Consider the following 21,410-nt stretch of genomic DNA (forward strand, 5'->3'; position numbering starts at 1 on the left):
ACAGGGGGGGGGGGGGCACCTCACCCCACTTTTATTAGTTATTTTTCCAAAATTGCCATATAATAAAGAGCATCCTTCGAGCCTTTTGGATAACTGAAACAATATGATCATGGGGGAAAATACTGTAAGAACATAGCGGTCATAGCCTATAGTGTTTAATAGACTAGCACACAGCGTTTAATAGAATAGTTGCATAGGCTACAATACAAGTAAATAGGTTATAACAGACTCACCAATAGCAGGCCTAGGCTACAGCTGAGTGCAAAATATCATCATCACTATGTCTTTCCATTCATTTTGAAATGTTCTTGTAAGATCTTGCTCAAAAGCAAATTGCACATAGGGCCTGATAATATGAAGGCTATGAATGCCGACTCCACAACTGTTGCACTTCCCAGTTGGTGTAATACATTGCTTACTATGAATCAGTGACAATAACTCAAAGACAAACAATTCAAATGGATGACTTATTTAGAAATTTAAACTAGGTAGCATTTTAACCTTTTAAGTTATTTAAGCACAATTAACTTCTCAAACAGTGTTGCATTCAGACGACGCATATGGGGCCTGTTAATTAGTCCAGCAAAAGAAAATAAACGCTCTACTGGAGCAGAGGGGCTTGACCATGCGAGGGTGCCACAGACAGACAGAGACAGAGATTTTGTGCTTTATAGATAGTTAGATAGATGTCATCACAGTGTTTCACAGAAAGTATTTTACAGTATTTTGAAAATACAAAAATACACAACACTGAAGTATTTTGATACAAATTACAATGGCATTTTCATCATCTCAATAAAATACAAATTACAAAATAGTATTTTGTATTTGAAATACGTATTTTAAATACATGTAGAAATACTGCCCATCTCTGACCGCTGCCATTAAAGGCATTTTCCCTCCACTTGTTCTTCAACCATTTTGTTATACACTTCTGTAAGCTCTTTGGATATATTGGGATAGCATGTCATGTTATAGGGAAATATAATGTTAGGCCTTTGCAGTATCCACAAACTGCACACAACATGTATCAGTAGCCTATGTTCCCATTCTGGAATTTGGACATGAGAAGATACGTATGTGAGACATCCACTAGTGTGATCACTTACTGTCAAGACGTATTCTTTCAGCTGGTTGTCCGGAGACAGCTGGAGAAATGGTCTGGTTGTTTCCCCACCACCCTATCTCCTCCTATTCCGCCACCACCACCACCACCATAACCCTAAATATAGAGCTGTTAGCTGAGAAGCCGAGGTAAAAGTTTGTATGTGTGTGTTATGTGTGCCACATATAAGTGGACTGAAAGCTGCAGGAGGGAAGGGGAGAGAGAGAGAGAGAGAGAGAGAAACAGAGGGTGAGAACTGGGATACTTTTTGCTCTCTCTGTTCTTAATCTCAGTCTATGCAAAGACCCTTAGGAGTAGTAGTATTTGGACTTTAAGTAATTTCTTAACTTAACATTTATTGTGCGTGTTACCAGTGAATTATCAACATGAATGAAGAGAAAGCAGAGGTAAGGACTTTACCTACATTTGAAGCTGGCCCATTGGCTTCACCTGGAAACACCTATGCCCCCATCCTGAGCCGTAATGAGGCCGTGAAGGATGCCCAGCGCCTCAAGACCTTCCAGGAGCTAAGGGACAAGTACGTCCTCAAGAAAGTGCTGTTTGAAGACCCACTGTTCCCTGCCAACAACAACTCTCTCTTCAAGACTCGCAGGGCTCCCCTTGATATTAAATGGAAGCGGCCGCGGGTAGGTTGTCCTGTCTCCCCCAAGGGGGATGCTACATAGCAAGTGTCCTGTTTAGCTGGATAGATCTATGTCTTTGAATTTAGCCACAGATAATCAGGTAAAATCAGGTAACTAGACTGCATCCCTAAAATACATCTTAAGACACCATCATCTTGAAGGAATTGAATAAAGACCACAATTCAATATTGTTCTAAAGTTTGCAGATGATGTGTGGGAGAATTTCAGAAGAGCTGGCACACTGCATCTCTACACTAAAAGCACAAGAGCTTCTTGCACAAGGGAAGGCTGATGATAGCATTTCTGTATAGGCCTACTTTAGATGTGCCTCAATCTCAAATCTTTACAAACTCTGAATCCAGTTTCTGGCACTGACTGACTGAAAGCAGGCCATGTGCAGGTTACATATGTCAGAGTATGTTGCGTAACAGTGCAGGTCTGCTGCCGGAGGTAATATTATAGCAGCATGCCTTGTTAAGCCAATGCTTAAATAAATATGTGTGAGAGGCATTAGTGTTAATTTGTGCTGGGATGAGATCAAATACCAACCCATCATTACCCACCAATGACATGAGTATTTGTGGGTCAATGGATCTGTAGAGCACATAGGCTGAGTGAGGGCGGGAAATGCCCAAGCTACAATGTTGGACTTTCCTAACAAAATGGTATCAATATCATCCTCTCTCAGCTACATAGTCCACACCAATGCTTTATCTTCATTATGCATTGTTATTATGCATTATGGGGGGTTTAAATACAGTGCACAATGCACATTGTAAGTAAGCTATCTAAAGGCAAGTATTAGTTCTGTTCTGTAGATATTTTCAAAATGGTCAGGTTTTTCAGTAATAACAGCAACTTGAATTCTATAATGGGAAAAAATCTGAAGAGCTTGCATCATAAGTGATAGAAAGCACCAAAGCACTTACAAAACTACAAACTAGCACTATCATGTATCAATGGCTAAGACAAGCCAGCTACAAATAGGTGCATCTCATTTCTCCCTTCCTCCCCCCTGTCCTAACCCCTCCTTCTTAAATTTGTGAAGGGAATGAGGAAGGAATGTAAGAAGGATGGAGGAATCAATGAGAGACAGATATGAGAAATTAGATGCCCTGCTCACTCATATATCACTTTTAAGAGATGTTATTTACTGTAAAATGACGAAATGTATAATGAGTGTGCATGCCTGCAGTGAATTATCCTGAAATGACATTCAAATCCAATGTGTCTTCTGTCACTGTAGCCTACCTAAAACGGTTGTCCGTGTTCAACTCCTTGTGTTCAAGCATTTGATCAATTATGAGTCATGTTCCCAAGTGTCAGGAGGGAAGTTCAAGTTGACGCTTCATAAACCTATTTCAGTTATAGGTTACGGGTGTAGTGACAAATTAAGTTTGGCTATAGAAATAGCGTGGTAAAGCCAAGCAATTGCTCTTAAAGCATCACATAATTTCAAGATAGAGTTTTGATGCCCATTGAAATAATGTCACACAACTCAAGTTATACTATTAAATTTATCCTGATTTGAAACCAGACCTTGTGGCATGAAGATCTTCTAGTCTTCACAGGTCAACAGCCTTGAGCCTTGAGTGAGTTATAAGGAATTTATTTGGCAACATTTGTCAGAATGATGCCTACAGCTGTGTGTTTTCCCTATGGAACAGGAGATCTGTGAAAATCCCCAGTTCATCATTGGCGGAGCTGACCGAACAGACATTTGCCAAGGAGACCTTGGTAAGATGCAGTCCTGGCTTCTGGTAACAGTCATCCAAATATAACAAGGACTTCCGTATTTCCCCCTACACACCTGATTGAATCTGAAAGACTCAAGGAGATGTGGGAATATTGAAAGGAAGGGGAGGATTAACCTGGAACTGGCAACCTGACCAGTGTTTGAGTGAGGCTGACAGCTGGGTCCCTGGCAGAAGGGAGAGTGGGAAGGCTGAGTGGGCCTGGGGTTGGTCACTGGACGTGATTGACAGGTCCAGATGAAGGCATAAACTGAATCAGTGCCTTCAAGCTGTGCACCAGGGCTTTTTTTACCACCTGGTAAATGCAAAGGCTATGTAGGCATTTATTTTTACTTATTCATTTGGCTAATGCTTTTATCCAAAGCGACTTACATAATGTCAATTGTTATAAAGGCCAGTCTCCTTAGAGCAACTCAAGGTTACGTGCCTTGCTCAAGGTCACAATGGCAGAACCCTTTAAATATCTCAATAGAGACCTCTCAGAGTTCTCTTGTAGAACCAATGGCCAATGTTCTTCATTGATAGCCTACTTATGAGAACATTAAAACTAGATCACCTTCTTTGTGCAGGGACACTAAAACATTCCTTAGACTAGTCAACAGATATGGTTTGCTTTGCTCTGAAAACTATGCATAGCCCTACATAATGTAAGCAGAACCCAAATTGACAATCTGTATACTGAATCTGTATGTCTCTCAGGTAAGAAATCCATTCCAGCAAGACAGCAGAATGTCATATGTGGAAATCATATGATTCCTATAACCCACTAGCCATCACCATCTGTAAAGCGTGGTTATTTAGGGGTCCAAGTGTTAACACTGGACAGCTAGGGCCACGTTATTAGCCTGGCTACATACCTCCGCTCAATTTCATTTCGCTTCAGTAGTAGACTGGCACAGATGTGCTTTTAACAGATTTTTTGTGTAGAAAACCAACCAAGAGGCACCAACCAACCAGCAAACAGAGGGCATGGCTGAGAGTGATTACTTTACACTGGCATGGACTTTGAATTTGCTACACATCCCCGCTTGGATTAAATGGAAACCTATGAGGCTGCATCAATGTGGGGAGCGAAAAGGGCTTATACTTATTAAATCTTTCATCAAATGTGAATAAAAGGCACAAAATAAGGTTGGTGTGAGAGTTATCTGTGTGTAAGTGGGATTTAGGAGACCATTACATTTCTATTTTTACTTTCTAGTTTACTAACAGGAGTGCACCGAACAAAGTGACGGCTTTGTTTAGAGCTGCCTGTGGCTAGGTTTGGCAAGCTTAACTTTACATGTCATAACTAAACATAAGTCATACCTTAATTCTGTCACTTGAAATACGAACATATTTCCTACAACTAAAATTAGATAATTGGCTATATTAGGCTATACAGAAGTTCCACAGTTGTACGTTGGAGGTTATGGTAAGTGTTAGCTACGAGCTAAATTTGTCCTCTACACTGGACCCTGGGAAGCGAATTAGGTTGGCAATGTATAGTTTCTGAATGAGTCAGTTACATATACATATTTCTTCATAACCGTTGTGTAACTGGTTGAATGTCCTGTGAATTGATAACTAGATGAAATGTGTGACTGCTGGCTGTCAATTGATGATATGATTCTAGCTGGCTTGTTGCACCTAAAAAGGGGTGTGGAGCAGAGAAACTTCTCTGTATGATGATACACTGGTTGGTAGTGATTGGTTTAAAGGAATTCCAATTATTTTAAACTTCAAACAAGTGTTCACCCACCAGGAAGAAGATGTTTGCCATTGATGCCAGGCCAGACTCTTTGCACAAAGAGAAGAGTAGTCAAAAGTCTGGTTTACTGGGCTACCACGTTATAGCAAGATATATGACCTCTTTATATCTCCTGGCACCACATGCAATTGTCAGTGGCTTCTGAAGTGTTGTTATGAGTTGAATAGCAATTATTAAGAAATATTCTTCTGATATATTACAGGAGTCTTCTTGCCTCTGGATGTAGAGCTGAAATCTGTGTGTGATCTAGCACTGTCTAGCCAATATGCTGTGTCCTTCTGCAGGTGACTGCTGGCTTCTTGCAGCCATTGCTTGCCTGACACTGAATGAGAAACTGCTGTACAGGGTCATCCCACCAGATCAGAGCTTCACAGAGAACTATGCTGGGATCTTCCACTTCCAGGTACAGTGAGTGGGCCCACCTGAAATGATCATTTATCTGTCACAGCAGACAAATCCTAGTCAGCTATCCTCTGCAAATGACCAGAAATATAGAGGTTGGATGCATGGGTTAGTTGTATGTTGTTCTGTAACTGTGACTCACTACTCACTAAGATTTATAATGCACTGACTGAAACAACAGTTTTGGCGGTATGGAGAATGGGTGGACGTTGTGGTGGACGACCGAATTCCAACAAGTAATAATAAACTGGTCTTCACAAGTTCTGGGAAGAAGAACGAGTTCTGGAGTGCTCTTCTGGAGAAGGCTTATGCCAAGTGAGTGAGTCTTAATACACCAATCATCAGTACTGTACCATGTCACATCACATTTTAATGATATGATTGGCCTCTCAAATCTGTGGAAAGGTCAGATATCAGAGACTATTTAAGGGAGGAACAGGCAGGCAAATTAAATCTGCAAAGATTAGACTCTGCTGTTGCTTCATTTCCATTCATTTTAATAATAATAGTACATTTGGTAACACTTTACTTGATAGTATCGACATAAGAGTGACATGACACTGTCATGAACACACAACACTGTCATGACACATGAAACCTAACCTTAATCCTAACCTCTAACCCCAACCCTAACCATGACTCTAAACCTAACCCTAATCCTAATCCTAATTTGTTATGACAAAAACCGAATGTCACTTAATTACAGAAGCGTTATGTCATAAACGTTTATGACTTGTTTATGACACGTTCATGACAGTGTCATGTCACTCTTATGTCGACACTGTCAAGTAAAGTGTAACCGTACATTTTAATCATAGAGTGCCTTTCAAGACACCCAATATTGCTTCACAAATTAAACAAACCTCACCTTAGTCGAGTCCTTTTTTTAAATGACAAGATTGCTCCCTCGAAATCTTGACATTCAGTTCTCTGCATTTGCTCCCTCTCCTATGTCGCTAGGCTGCACGGCTCATATGAGGCCCTGAGTGGAGGGAACACTCTGGAAGCCATGGAGGACTTTACTGGTGGCGTAACCGAGTACTTCCACGTTAGGGAGACACAGCAGGAGCTGTTCCAGATCATGAAGAAGGCCCTTGAGAGAGGCTCGCTCATGTGCTGTGGCATAGAGGTGAGTCTATCGCAGAGAGAGAACGCATTCATAGGCCCTCTCTCAGGGCCTGTGATATTCTAAAGATAACACTGAAAAAGTCATTTTTATCTTATCAATTCACCATCAAATCAATCAACATCAAATCAAAATATTTCTGAGAAAATAAACCCTTGAAACAGGATGGAGTGTAAGAGTCAGTTTGCCACCTGATCCAGGAACAGTAAAAAAAGTTTTCACAACCCATTTCTGTTTTTTTTCCTCTCAGGACTTGGTCCCACAGAATCGTGCAGTCAGAACACCCACCGGTCTGGTAAAAGGACATGCTTACTCCATAACTGGTGTTGAACAGGTGAGAAGAAGGCTATCTGTCTGATTATCTATATATCTAATATGGAAACTGTCTGTCATATACGCATATACTTTAAGTCATATACTCAGATTTCCATTTCAAGGTGCAGTAAAAGTTGAGATGCACAAACTTAATGATCCTTTCCATGATAAACAATCTACCTTAATAATTCTTTTAAATGGCAGGATAGTAAGGACATCCAGATTCGTCTGATGCGTCTCAGAGACCCTTGGGGGGTGTCCCCACTCCCCACCTGCAAGTCTAAAGACTGGCCATCCCTTGCCTCTTCAGAGGAGGAGAAACAGAGGCTCCAGCCAGTTGAGGAGCTGGGCGAGTTTTGGTAAGGGAGAGGAATGGTGGTGTGGTTCTTGTGATCAACAAGACATACTTTGGACAAAAGCATTTGATAAGAACCATAAACATAAAGCACAAACATACACTTTAGTGATAGAGACTAGCTGTGGTGAAAGTTCATTCACACATGTTTTCAACCCCCACTTTGACTATCTGCTCAGTGAAATAACTGAATTTCATGAATCGTGAAGGAATGACCTGAATTTTTTGCCTTCTTATGTGCTCCTAGGATGTCTTATGAGAACTTCTACAATAACTTCACCCGGGTGGAGATCTGCAACCTGACCCCTGACACGCTAAAGAATGACTGCATGGCAAACTGGACAGTGACCGTCCACGAGGGGCGCTGGGTGAATGGCTGCTCCGCTGGAGGCTGTAGGAACTTCCCAGGTGAGGTCCAGTGAACATTCACAACACATTAACACAGGGGCTCTCAACCTGGAAGTGAGATAATTTGGTTACACTTTACTTGACAGTATCGACATAAGAGTGACATGACACTGTCATGAACGTGTCATAAACAAGTTATAGATAGATAGATAGATAGATAGATAGATAGATAGATACTTTATTGATCCCCAAGGGGAAATTCAAGGTCTCAGTAGCATACAGACATCACACACAACATTCACTAATGGCAGAAAAAAGTAATTAAAAGTATATAATATAAAAAACACAACTAAGCAATAAGGACAGTAGAAGATAAAGAATATACTAAAATACAAATTATACTAAATAACACTAAATCTAAATCAAGTCTAAAAACAGTATCCACATAGTGGGTGATTAATCATGAGGCGCTTGCCATGACTGAGGCAGGGACTGAGCCTGTGATTCTCTGTGCATGGTAAGGTAAGGTGCTCTGTGTGAGTGAGTGTCATGGTGATGGTGCAAATGAGTAAGTCCAACAGTGCAACAGTGCAAGAATAAAGTCTAGAGACCAGCATAAAATAAATATGGACATATAAGAGAGTAGGCAAGGTAATATAAAAAACTATAGAAAAACTATATCTATATATATAAATGTTTATGACACAACACTTCTGTTATTAAGCGACATTTGGCTTTTGTCATAACAAGTTAGGGTTAGGATTAGGGTTAGGTTTAGAGGTTAGGATTAGGGTTAGGGTTCATGTCTCATGACAGTGTCATGTCACTCTTATGTCGATACTGTCAAGTAAAGTGTTACCGATAATTTCAGGCTTTTGGAACCCGTGAATATAATCATTTCCTCTTATACCTCTTCCCACAGACACTTTCTGGACAAACCCTCAGTACCGCATTCGGCTCATGGAGGAGGATGATGGGGGGAAAGGATGTACGATGGTCATAGCTCTCATGCAGAAGGAGAGACGAAAGGAGCACCTCATGGGACCAGTTATCCACGCCATTGGCTTCTTTGTCTATGAGGTGCTTCAGATTTCCTACTGGACATAATATGCTATAAAACGCTACAACATGCTATAGTATAATATTTTAGAATATAATGTAATACAAGACATCCTTCTTGAATAAGTATGATCTTAGGAAATTAGTGCTTTTTTGTTCACTCCTGTTTATATGGGATATTTTCCAAAACAAATACATGGATTAATCTTGCTTCACTGTAGGGTACTAACAGGTTTAATTGTGACAATGCCTCCTTTCATTATTTCAGGTGCCAAAGAAGGTAGGCCCATTGGGGGAGGAGAACCTTGCCTTTGGTTGCTGCGTTCCTAAGTAGCTTGTGTGTATCATGGGAAGTTGGCACAGAAAGAAGTCACTCTTCAGTGACTCAGTTGAAGATTGAATTAAGATCTTGAATTAACAAGTTATTTCACTGTGAAAATATGGCTTTTGTTGAACTACCAAGATGATATTTAAAAATGAGGGACAATAATCATCTGTCAGTTTGTTAATATGTTTCACTGTCTGTGTTTTCCTTATAGTTACATGGCAGTAACACGCCACTGTCTAAAGCGTTCTTCCAGCAGAACAGCTCAGTGGCAAAAAGCAAGTCTTACGTCAACCTCAGGGAGGTCACTGAACGCGTTCAGCTGAAGCCTGGGGAGTATGTTATTGTGCCCTCGACCTTTGACCCTAACCTGGAGTGTGAGTTCATTCTCAGAATCTTCACAGAGAAGAAGAGCACATCAAGGTAAGAGGGCATGAAGGGTTGATTGCTGTTATTTGGCTGTGTATTCAAGTATCTCTAAAGCTGTGTGTTACCATGGTGATGACTGACAGCTGGCCTATGCTTTCCTGTTAGACTGATCGAGGATCCAGTTCAAGATGAACGGCCGGTGAGTGATCTTCATCCTTCTGACCTGTCATTATTATAATCTACTCTAGTCTGAATTGAACACCTTGATATCCTCATTTTCTTGTGAATACAGTAATTTCCTGTGTATTAGCCGCATTGTGTATAAGCCGTAGGATAGGGTTTTATGCAAGTTAAAAAAAAAAATAAAAAAAACATATTAATACCATATTAACTGCCGCGGGTAATAGTTGGGAAATTTTGGTAAATAGTTCCAGGCTGTCCTCAAAATGTGAGCTGGTTCAGCAGTATTCACTGGTATATTTTCCCATGCACAGTATATTTGTCAGTTATGTTATAGGAAAAACATTGATATAATGAGGTGTTTAATTAAGTGTTTTGTATATCCACAGGAAACCATGGAAAAAAGGAAGCTTAAGGTATGATCAGAGTGCTGTTGACTTCAACGATTATGTAAATTTCAGCCGTTGACTAGAGCAGTGTTTCTCTAAGTGTGGTCCGGGGACCACTGCTTGTCCGCAAGCTATCCCAAGTGGTCCGCGAGCAGACGTGGTAAAATATAATATAGATGAGTTGTTTGCAATATTGAACCAACTTGTATGTAAATCCAAACAGTTCTGCAACACTGTCTATATAAGATATGCCAGTTTAAATCATATAAATCCTCTGAAACAATATGAAAAGTGCAAAGACAATAAGCAAGGTGGTTCAGTGAGTAGGCCTATTGTGTAGGCTGATATACTGTTGAAGTAGGTCTAATCTATTTTTTTTAGCTAGGTGGTCCGTGCGTTTTTTATTGGTTAAGTGGTCCTTCATCTGAAAAAGTTTGAGAAACACTGGACTAGAGCAAGATTGAATAATTAAGCTTCCAGTAATCCCTGGCATTCTGATCGAAATGTAATATTGTAAAGCTTGTCAAAGATCCTACTCCTTTTTGTCTTTTCTTAATCACATTTTGGTTCTTTTCTTCATACCAACCTATTTATTATTCATGTGTATTTGTCATCATGACATTATCATCAAACATCAATCTGTTTATCCAGTCATATCCATTAATTCATGTCTGCATAAACATACCTGTAGTAGGCTATACTTCTTCATCTTTGTGTAGCTTGGCCAACCTCCAGAGGAGAGTGAGGAGGACAAGCATTTCAGGCAGATCTACCAGCAGATTGCCGGGACGGTGAGTTTATAATGAGTTTACGATGAAAAAAAAATCAGATGTATTTAAATGTAATTAAAATGTCCAGTTTTAAGTTACAATTATCCATGGATACCCACCTATATGATGCTCGCTCACTCACTCTCTCTCTCTCTCATCCATTCTTTCTTTTTTGCTATTGCCCAAGCAGGACATGGAGATATGTGCCAATGACCTCAAAATTCTTTTGAATGGGGTTGTAGCTAAGTGTGAGTTCCTCTGTCACATCTCTGAGCCTTCACATCTCGAAATGCTAACCTATTACTACACGGTAGCATTTCTATGACTTGTCAAGTTATTTTCTTATTTTCTGCATCCACTGTCATTTAGACATTGACCTGAAGGCAGCGATCTTCAGTTTGGAAAGCTGCAGAAGCATGATCGCTCTGATGGATGTATCCTTCACAGATGTTAAAAGTCATAATGTCATAAAGCCTTTGTTGTGCAGACAAGTTCACTACTAATCTTCCTGTGCTTACTACTACATTGTAACAATAAGCCCAGTTGTAGAAAATCTAAAATGGTAGTGTTTAGTAGAGTATAAATGCAGTACTGAGCTTTACAACAGTACTGTAGCTACATCTCCATCATCTCTGCTAGTCAAAGATGTCTTCAGTAACCTTCAAATCAAAATCATATTCACTTCAGCAAATGCCTAATGCAAGTTTAGATAGTGCTTTTATTCCTTGACTATCTTCTCAGACAGACGGCAGTGGCAAAATCAACCTGCAAGAGTTCAAACACCTGTGGAATAAGATCAAGCAGTGGCGGGTATTCATAATGTTCTTATGTGTCCATATATAACCACAGTCATTCATGAGTCCCCCCCCCCTCTAAACTGCACCCATCTGTTTCAGTCTTGAAACTCGGATGTACATTAGGATTGTCTCGAACTTGTTCTGCAAGCAGGTAAAAAATCATGCTTTGTTGTTTGCTTTGCAGATGATCTTCACACGCTACGACGTAGATCAATCTGGCACCATTAGCAGCTTTGAGATGAGGAACGCTGTGCAAGATGCAGGTCAGGCTAGACTGCGCAGTTCCTTGAAAACCTTACTGGAATTAGGCTGCATAATATATCATTAATCAATTTATATGTAGCATTCATGCATACCAATCCCATGAACATATTTCAATGCTGGCTGGTTTCAATATTGAGGCATTTATATTTATATATTTTTTTTAATTATTTCTTCCACGTAGGCTTCCGTCTCAATAACCAGCTGTATAACATCATAACCATGCGTTATGCAGACAAGAACCTGGAACTGGACTTTGACAGTTACATCAGCTGCATGGTTCGGCTCGAAGGGATGTTCCGTAAGGAGACCTTCTGTTGTACTCTTAGAACACTATGGATTCTACAAAATACCAGCTAGCTTTTCCTGAACTGTCATTGTTGCAGCATAGTGCTTATTCCTTCATTAGCTTGGATTATGAAATAGTGCAGAATGCAGTGTATAGACTTGTGTAGACATCTGTAAATAATATTTTATCATATTGTTAAGGTTAATGAAAGTAATTGTTCTTTTTGGTATGGTGTACTGAAAAGCCCTCTTATTGGTCTCTGCACAGGAGCATTCCAAGCCTTTGACAAAGACGGAGACGGTGTAATAAAGTTGAACGTTGTAGAGGTAAGATCGTCATACTGCCTACTGGATGTTATTCCAGAAAGGTTTAACAAACATTGAGATTAACTCTAAACTAACTGTCTAAACCTGTGAGCTGTTGGTTCTAAAACACCGGTTACAAATTATATTAGTAGGGATAATAATCAACCCTGCTGTGTTGGTTAACCTAGAGTTGTGCACGTTCACAACAAATTTATAAAGACATCATCTATTGAGAGACGAAAACCAATGAGTGAAAACAGCGAAACAATGGTTTCGTTCTGCTTTGGGCCATGTTAAACCTTGTTTGCACTCTAGTATCCGGATCAGGGTAGGCTATGGGGTGATGAGTGTCGGGCATGGTATCCTCTATCTCTTAAGATACCCATCAAATTATCCTGTAATTGCACATATAGCATTAAGTTAGAGCCTACACATTAATTAGCCTGTAGTGGATCTGATGATATTCCCATAAGGTATAGGCCTAACGCACCCTGTTGAAATTGTGGTTCAAATTAGATTCCCGGTACATCCTGGAATCGTGCACTGCTCTTACCTCCACGTTTGTGATAAGATGTGAAGCATCATATAATCTGGCAATTATTAACATAAAAATGTGTTTTAAACATCAACACCATTAAGAGAGCATCCACAAATATAGGTGGCATATAGCCTATCCATTAGACTTATTTGGACATTTATGCTGTGGAAACCTTTCCTATTGACATAATCTGCCTTGTTTATGAATGACGCTTTAATGGGCACTTACGTCCCATCAATGCAGCCAATGACATTAGAAAAGCCTGAAATAGCCAAAGCCCATTAATTGAAAGCTCACCAGTAAAGATAATTTTGGTGCAAATTTAGGAAACTTAAATCAAGTGATGTTGACCTGCCAGTTGCTGAAAATCCACTTTAATGATCCTCGTGGGTTTGTGGCTAGGAAAATAAATGAAGTTGCGCAGAAACCGCTTTAGCGCAATGCAAACTTTACGCACCGACCGTCAAACAGTTGCAGATATACTCTGCCTCTGTACAAAACACTCCCAGTCACAAAAAAACGGAGAGTGATGCACATAATTTGAAAAGAACTGAAGGTGGGTCCACAATGCGTAACATTAGAAACATAGGGATGAAGAATGTTGTTCAAGTATAATAAGGATTTCGCTGAAAAACAGTAGCACTCTCGCAAAAACTTGTTTAGGATATCATGTTGTGGTCTTATCACCCTCTCACAGTGAATAGCATGGATTATCTGTGCTTCTCTATCAATATAGGACCTTCCTCAAAAACAGACACCATTGTGCAGAACTGAACATCTCCCTTATCTAGCTTAGAGCCGAACACGACCTGAACAAAACATCCCCCTTATCTAGTTTAGAGCCTATGTTACCATAGTGACTTACATAGCCAGACAATTTTGAAACTGAAAATCCAGGTTTACCGCTTACTCTGGATTAACATACCCAGTTAAATCAGTAAACCTGCTTTCTTGAATACCCCCCTGGTCTGAGTGACAATGCCAGTTTATGCCTTTGTGTACATGTACTTAACTGTACTTCTCACTCACTGTATTCTCTCTGTAGTGGCTGCAGCTGACAATGTATGCATAGATCTCTGTCGGGATGCACAAGACTGATCATCATGGGTTCTCTGGAAATGGCCCAGAAAACATTTTTAATTCATGAAACCTCAAGACTGACCAAAACAGGTCTTAAGTAAACTGGAGTGACAACTTGCAATTGGTCTTTGTGCTGCTCTATGGATTCTCCTGCCTTGTGAACTGAGCTAATGGTTGGATGTAAAGTCTCAAGCTGGTTTGGAAAACCAGGCCAGTGACCTTACAAACTACAATCTTACAAGTACAATTGACTTTTTTTGATTATTACCAATTGCATTTTTGTAAAAAAAAAGTCAATAAATACTTATTTTTAACTGATTGCATTGCCTTCATTCAATCTGTAACTAAACATGGCTATAATATCAAAGAAGTACAACATAACAGCGAATGCATTATAATGATACCAAAAATATTTGAAATATCCATCAAATGAAAAAAGATTTTTTAATAAACGTATTATCAAGGCAAAGCATTGCAACCTGTTCTCAGAAAGCCAACTGTCATAAACAATGGATTAATTATACACTGGTGATAAAACATAAACACCAAGTATGGCACAATGCATGTTAATAAATTATGTACAATTTATTTAATGCCTTGATAGAAAAAAAAAAAAAAAAAAAAAACACATTTGGACAACGTTTAAACATAACAAGGGTCATTCTCTTCCCCATTTAATTCAGAACAGAGTGCATACTTTATTAGAATATAAAATTTGCTCTTTCCAACAACGACAGGAAAAAAAGAAAAAATATTTTGTACATTTAACTTCTTTTCCCCGACCCCAGTTTCCCCATAGCTTGTTATATGATTAGTGTCAGTGCAGTGAGAAGGGCCTTGCCATGCGAGTGTCCCTAGAGTCTGGTGATGCCACACCACACTTCTCAACAGAAGGGAACTGCTATGTGCACCCTGACTGTGAGTGAGGTCAAGGGCGCCCTCTGGTGTAAAGGAGGGGTACATTCATCCAAGTGAACACTGGATGAAAATACTGAAATTACACTCAAAAGGGAATGGTCCAAAAAAGTGTCATGCTGCTCTAGTCCTCTTCAAGTTATCAAGTCTTGGATAGCATTATACGAAAACAGGAAAGAAACATATGGCTGAGAAGCGAAGAACAAGCGCCACTCTGACAAACATGCATCAGAGGGCTACAGGAGAAACCTCGAGGCCCTGACCTGAAGTAGGGCTGGCCGGCTCCTCTTTCATGGATACGGCCAGCTGTGTAGCTTCATCCAGCCTCACCGTGGATGGCGCACACTTTGCAACTTCATTAGGGACGTCAGGGGGCGGACCAGGAAGTGCATCGGGCTGCGAGGAGCTCAGAGGCTGGGGGGATCGCTCTGGGCTGCGCTTGGTTTTCTGTTTCTCTCCATCATCTGCGCTACTCCCATCTGCGGGGTCGCAAGCGGGACAAGGAAACATTACAAGGCTGATTGGTGATGAGGCTGTACAGTGGGCAACACGTCAGCTTCATGGAAGACTGGCAAACTAATAATGCCACTAAATGGATTCTCAAGCTCCCTACGCATACTGTTAATGCATAATGTGTCAAAGTTGGAGAGTACAAGAGGTCCTTGCCTCGCATGAACCTCAGGATCTCGATGCGTTTGGCCCTCAGTGCATTAATGTCACTCGCAGTCTGGCAAAAGAGCATAATGGTTAAACAAAATCTGTACCCTCTTACATTTTTCCTTCATCATCACTATCGGATCCTATGGATGTCATTTCAGGCACACGCAGCCACACACACACACACACACGCACGCACGCACACATCTTACTGTTGCGCTTACAGCAAAGCAAACTCACCTGTTCCCTGACCATCAGGAGTTGTTGCACCTTCACGTAGGCCTCCTGTAGGGTGCCACGCGCCTGGGTCAAACTGTCCTCCAGATTTAGCAACGAGCTGCTCAACTCCTCCTCTCTTAATGACACCGCCAGCAGCTCATCAACCTGCCCTGCAATTGGCCAGTGCGGTTGTAAAAGTCAGTGATTTCAATGGAGGTCTCCAGATGTCACAGTTATAGCATTATAGCATTATATCTAAAACAAAATGTTTCCTCGTACTCTCTTTTTTGGGTTTTGCTCGTTCTGATCCAGGTCGGTCCTCTTTGTCATGGCATGATGATTCAGCAAGTGATGGAACATCCTAAATAAAATGAAAAAGTGTTACACATATACTACTGAATATTTCCAGTTTATATTCCATTTTTTTCCAGATATACACAGGCGAGGTGTTTCCTAGTGCTGAAGGTAGGGAATTTCCCACAGCGGTCAATCAACAAACAAGCCTATTAACCATTAAAAACAAATTCAGCAACAAAGCTACCTTGGTGGGCAGAAAAAAAACATCACCAACAGAACAGCCTTTGAGATCATTTCACTTGCGTTATCAAGCATTATTATACGGCTCTTCACAATGCTAGTAGAACGCTCCATTGACTTGAATGGGATTTCCCAACGTTCTACGGTAAAATATTTTCATGTAATTACCGCTGCAAACATATAATTACCGCTGTCAATGGCAACGGGTTTTGTGCTGCCGATTTAAGTGTTTCATATCATTCCGCAAGTAATCCGGTCACTTCTTGCATTAGAACTTCATTCAAAAGTGAAAGCTCAGCAAAAGCCACGACGAAACGTTAACAAATAAGTGTAAAGAGACATACAACATAGTTCACATTTTTTTAGTTTTGGCAAGTAGCCGTATAATAAGCGGGATAATATATAGAACGCCGGTCATTATTGGGAAAATAAGTCCCTTCAGGAGCCTCCGCTGGCGCGTCGGGGTCCGGTTCGCCCTGTCGGGACTTATTTTCCCAATAATGACCGGCGTTCTATACATTATCCCTTACGGAAATTAAACAGCAGTGAAGCAATGTACCTGCAAATCCCTCTGACCCCAATCATCTTTCTCTATCTTCACAAAGACCCCTGCAGGTCTGTGCGGCCCAGTGTCCCCGTCCACATGCCCAGCTGAGGGCTCGTGGTCTTCTAGATAGGGTTCCTCAGGCACTGGATCCTCACAGCACATTGGAGAGCCGCTGGTGTCAAAGTCTATAGAGTCCCACTGAAAGTCCTCTCCCAAGGGCAGGTCCTGGACCTCCTCCAGGTGAAGGTCATCTGGGAGCGGCACTACTGGACTCACCAGCTCAATACCAAACCTGTGGAGGAACATTGAAGCCGTTTCTATAAATGCTGTTCTTTGTTTGGATACAATGCTAAAGCAAGCTCTGTGTGGAAGATACTTATTTAACTGATCTTCTACTATATAATCTTAATGAGATGATAAACTTCTTAATTTAACAAAGATCTTTTAAAAAAGCAAAGGTACACACAAGTCCCAATTGAAGCAGACACTCAAGGATCACAAAAGCCATTTAAGCAATTACACATGGCGTGGTAAAACATTGCCAAAATCAGCCTTCTGCTACTACTGTAAGACTGGCTCACAGAAGTGGAAAACTCTTTGAGCCTTGAACATAGTTCAACTTTCAAAGCGTAATGCAATGTTTGTGTAACTTAGGGACGAGATAGAACTTCTTTTGATTTATTATGGTCTGAGCGTTGTGTAAGGCTTTACAGCTGGCGCTTCGTTATTTTCCAATGTGATCCCCAGTTAACCATAGTATCAGCTTGTATAAGTAAGTATAAGTATATATACTCTTTTGATCCCGTGAGGGAAATTTGGTCGCTGCATTTATCCTAATCCGTGAATTAGTGTAGGGAATGGTTGGAATGGTTGGAACAAACACGTGGTAGGACTTTCTGAAGCTGTGTGACGTAGGCGTTCTCTCACCTGGGCATGCCCTTCTCCCTCAGCCTCTTCTTCTTGTGGTACTCCTGGTAGAGCTCCTTCCAGTTAACCTTCCTCTTGGCCACCGTGGAGTTGATGAGCTTCTGCAGCGTGGGCCTCAGGCCTGGCCCTGCCGCCACATCCTTCTCCGCCTCGCCCGTCTGTGAGCTGCTGAGCGTCCGCACTCGCCGCGCCGCCGTCAGGTTGGGCTCGTGGTGAGCGCCGCTCTTGGCGCTGAGGCGGCTCAGGTCACGTTTGAGCAGCTCGGGGAGACCCAGCCTGCTCTGGGAGGAAGAAGGTGGGTCAGCTGCACTACTGCTGCTGCTTTTAGGGGACTGTGTGGGCTGGAGAGTCTCTCTGGAGTCGGAGTTTGTGGTTTCTTCATCCTCAACACCGGTCCCTTCCTCAGAATTATGTCCATCTCCATCGTGCTCGGTCTTTAGTTTCTTTAGCACCCTGTTGTGCCCATCATCATCTGTGGTTGAGGTGCTGGGGGGTTGCAGATTGGCCAGACCTTCCTCATCCAAGGACTTCCTGATTCGCCGCAGAATGGTGGAGATGTGCTGCACGTGAGCTTTGACCAATCCCGGTGCCCGGGGAAGGTCCTCTTGGCGATTGTGCTCGGTTGAGGAGCCAGGTGGTCCTTCGCTTGGGTTCAGCGGCCTCTTTCTTGACCTCTTTGCCTGCGGTGAGGCATTTTGATTGCCGTCAGCAGTTTCTGTGGAAAGTGCACCGGTATGGCTGCTGCCCTTGCCCTTGCCCTTGGACGGCCCTGCTTTGACCGCTGGTGGATGTGCAAAGAGCAGGGCCCCCACTGGGGGAAGCAGATCGTTGGTGAAATCCAGACTAAAGTCGATCTCTGAGAAGAACTGGCTTGCAGACGGCCGGTTGTCACACCCGCTACTTTGGAAAGAACCCCCTTGCTCTTTGGATCTTGCGGCGTGACTGCTGTCTGGCTCTGGCTCTGGCTCTGAACACACAGAACCGGTCCTACTGCTTCCGGCTCCATCTGCCTGTGAGCTAGAGACCTCCTGATGCAGAGCGGGCCCGTCCCACTCCCTGTTTGAGGAGCTCGATGGGGAATCAGGTGACGGAGAACGCCCACGAGGTTCGCCGCCTGGGCTCTGACTCGACCTGTTGTTGTTCTCCTTGTTCTGTTGGTGATGTGGATATGGATGTGGATGTGGATGCTGATGTGTACTGTTGGACTGCGTGCCTTTACTGTTACAGGCCTTTCCCTGGTGCCTGGCTTTCCGAGCATTAATCTTTTCTAGTCTTCTCTTGGCCCTGTTGAAAAAACAACAATGATGCTTCATGAGTTAAGTCAAAGATAAAAAGCAACCATCTAGCCTACAGTATGTGACAACTTATATAATAAGCCCTTTACAGGAAAGCGTAACTTCTTTGACTTGGCCTCACTTGTTCTCGGTGTTCAGTCGGTCACGCTCCCTGCACAGGTTAATCAGGTCCGGAGGGGTTGTGTACTTTAGTGCCACATTCGCACCACTGCGGCGTTGTTTTGCCAGTGCAGCGATTTTCTGTTTGTGTGCTGGAGTTCCAACATGCTGCCGGTAGAGTGTTAGGCCCTTCCATACACATCCACAGACCAGGCAATGGTGGGGGCGACTCCTGAATTAATACAAATGAAAATCAATTCAACAAATATACTTAAACAGAGGCAGAACTGTGTGGACTACAACAAATATAAACAGTTTCTCAAAGCTCTTTCTGCAGAGGTGATATGTTGTGCAGAGGTGACATGTTGATGTTGTGCAGACACAGTTTTCTGTTTGCTTTGAGTTTTCAACTAAGGTTTCCCAAAGCCCACTCACAAAGTTTCAGGAGGTAGTTCTCCGCAAACATGTTGAGAGTTACCTTGAGATGAAATGTTTACACAAAATCCGTCAAATGTATCTGTTCAGACAGCTCTGTATGTTCGCCACATACGTTCACGTCTGTTCAAGGAATTTGAACGCACCAGTCAGAGGTGTAAAAGTCTGACTTAGTAAATCCTGCCACATATTTGCTCCAACCATTTACTAAATCAGCTAAATCTAATTAGTATGTCTTATCAACCAGATAGATCAGTTAACTAGTGAAATCACCTGTGTTAAAGGGACACCAGGCAACGTTTTCGTGTTAATTAATCATCTTCGTAAGTCGGTATATGGTTAAATGACTCATTGCGGGGCGAATGAAGGCTCTTTCGCCCGCCCCTACTGCCTGTAGGAAGAATATCCCACTTGCAAGTTCGGTGTATCCTACCCGCCGACCGAAGCAGGATCAGTTTACAGCACAGAGGCAGGCTAACGAAACGCTAGAGATTGTTGCAAACGTGTGTATAATGGCAGAGCCGGCGAAGAAGCAGCGAAAACCCTTGACGGAAGATGCAAAGAAAAGGAAAAGAGCTTCAGACCGAGCGAGGGGGAGTTTCGTAGAGAAAAAGCATCAGGCTTGCCTGGTGTCCCTTTAAGAGCACAGGTAGAACCAATACATGGTGACACATTTGCCATTACAGAAATCATGAGGATTTTCTTGGCTTGACTTGGTTCTTACTTGTTATATAGTTGTTCCAACACAAGGTGATGGGTAACACCATTCATGTGTTCATCTACCTCCTGTGGGCATCAGAAGAGAGACGTTAATACATGACATTATATTGCATGCATAATGGTACAGAAGACACATTAAAGTCTAGACCTACAGTCAAACCTAGGATATTCACAGTACTTTATCACTTATAATATAATATATTATAAGTTACTTATTATATAATATAGGCCTATACTGGGTGTAGGTAAAGGTTGTTAAGATAAAAGTAATGCTTACCTCTGCTTTGTAACTGTGCGTGCAGACATAACATTTCGTCAAGCCTTTCTTTTTCGGTGCCTTCGTCATCTTGATAACAGCTAGTTATGCATTAATGAAATATTTCACCGTTGATAAGATGCTCAGTGACATTTTACTGGCTCGGAGACCATAGAATGACAACACATCTCTGAATATATTTTATTCTGAAAAAGAAAAACTATACAGCAATTCTCTCCAGTTACAGATACAGTTCTCTGCCATTGCAGATTGCAAAATGCATTTTAGGTGGTATTTAAGTCAGTCAGGCAGCTAACTATATTAGCATCTGCAAATGTTACTTACTTTGACTGCACTGCAACAGACAGCGTGCGACTGACTGTAAATAGCGAACCTCTAGAAAATATAGATATCACTCAATAATTCGTATTATATACATAACAACCGAGGGAATATCATTATTTTCAAATGCAATGTTTCAGAGCCAAAACCACGGCCAAAACTCGCGTCCATGGACGCCATGTTTTTGCTGCAACGCGAGAAATCACCATACACAGTAAAACATAGGGAAATCACACACGTGCTTGATGACTAGAGCTCTGTCAGCCCACTGACACTCAAGGAGCCAATCGCATTAAAAAG

At 41.7% G+C, this 21,410-nt stretch overlaps 2 protein-coding genes across 6 annotated transcripts; one reads left to right on the forward strand and one right to left on the reverse strand.

The window, feature by feature from the left end:
* Positions 1 to 1,258: 1,258 nt before the first annotated feature.
* LOC121711357 (calpain-3-like) lies at positions 1,259 to 14,479 on the forward strand. Its single transcript, XM_042094899.1, has 22 exons — positions 1,259 to 1,354; positions 1,480 to 1,752; positions 3,417 to 3,486; positions 5,538 to 5,656; positions 5,837 to 5,970; positions 6,616 to 6,784; positions 7,032 to 7,115; positions 7,301 to 7,455; positions 7,699 to 7,859; positions 8,722 to 8,879; positions 9,127 to 9,138; positions 9,398 to 9,606; positions 9,718 to 9,751; positions 10,122 to 10,148; positions 10,841 to 10,912; positions 11,082 to 11,139; positions 11,261 to 11,325; positions 11,633 to 11,701; positions 11,873 to 11,951; positions 12,134 to 12,250; positions 12,506 to 12,564; positions 14,127 to 14,479. The coding sequence occupies exons 2-22, from the start codon at positions 1,492 to 1,494 to the stop codon at positions 14,151 to 14,153; spliced, it is 2,139 nt and encodes a 712-aa protein (XP_041950833.1). The 5' UTR covers positions 1,259 to 1,354; positions 1,480 to 1,491; the 3' UTR covers positions 14,154 to 14,479.
* Positions 14,480 to 14,591: 112 nt separating this feature from the next.
* On the reverse strand, positions 14,592 to 21,376 carry znf106b (zinc finger protein 106b). 5 transcript variants are annotated; one of them, XM_042094897.1, is made up of 10 exons: positions 21,114 to 21,376; positions 20,790 to 20,871; positions 20,517 to 20,578; positions 19,380 to 19,589; positions 17,964 to 19,247; positions 17,049 to 17,328; positions 16,232 to 16,313; positions 15,974 to 16,122; positions 15,743 to 15,803; positions 14,592 to 15,555 (listed from the first exon to the last, which is right to left on the reverse strand). In XM_042094897.1, the coding sequence occupies exons 2-10, from the start codon at positions 20,856 to 20,858 to the stop codon at positions 15,305 to 15,307; spliced, it is 2,448 nt and encodes an 815-aa protein (XP_041950831.1). In that variant the 5' UTR covers positions 20,859 to 20,871; positions 21,114 to 21,376; the 3' UTR covers positions 14,592 to 15,304. The 5 variants fall into 5 exon arrangements, with proteins under 5 accessions (XP_041950831.1, XP_041950829.1, XP_041950830.1 ...); XM_042094895.1 differs by having other exon boundaries at positions 20,790 to 20,974; XM_042094896.1 differs by having other exon boundaries at positions 20,790 to 20,988.
* Between the last annotated feature and the right edge of the window lie 34 nt (positions 21,377 to 21,410).

Source organism: Alosa sapidissima, chromosome 6 (genome assembly GCF_018492685.1).
Source record: "Alosa sapidissima isolate fAloSap1 chromosome 6, fAloSap1.pri, whole genome shotgun sequence".
NCBI lineage: Eukaryota > Metazoa > Chordata > Actinopteri > Clupeiformes > Clupeidae > Alosa > Alosa sapidissima.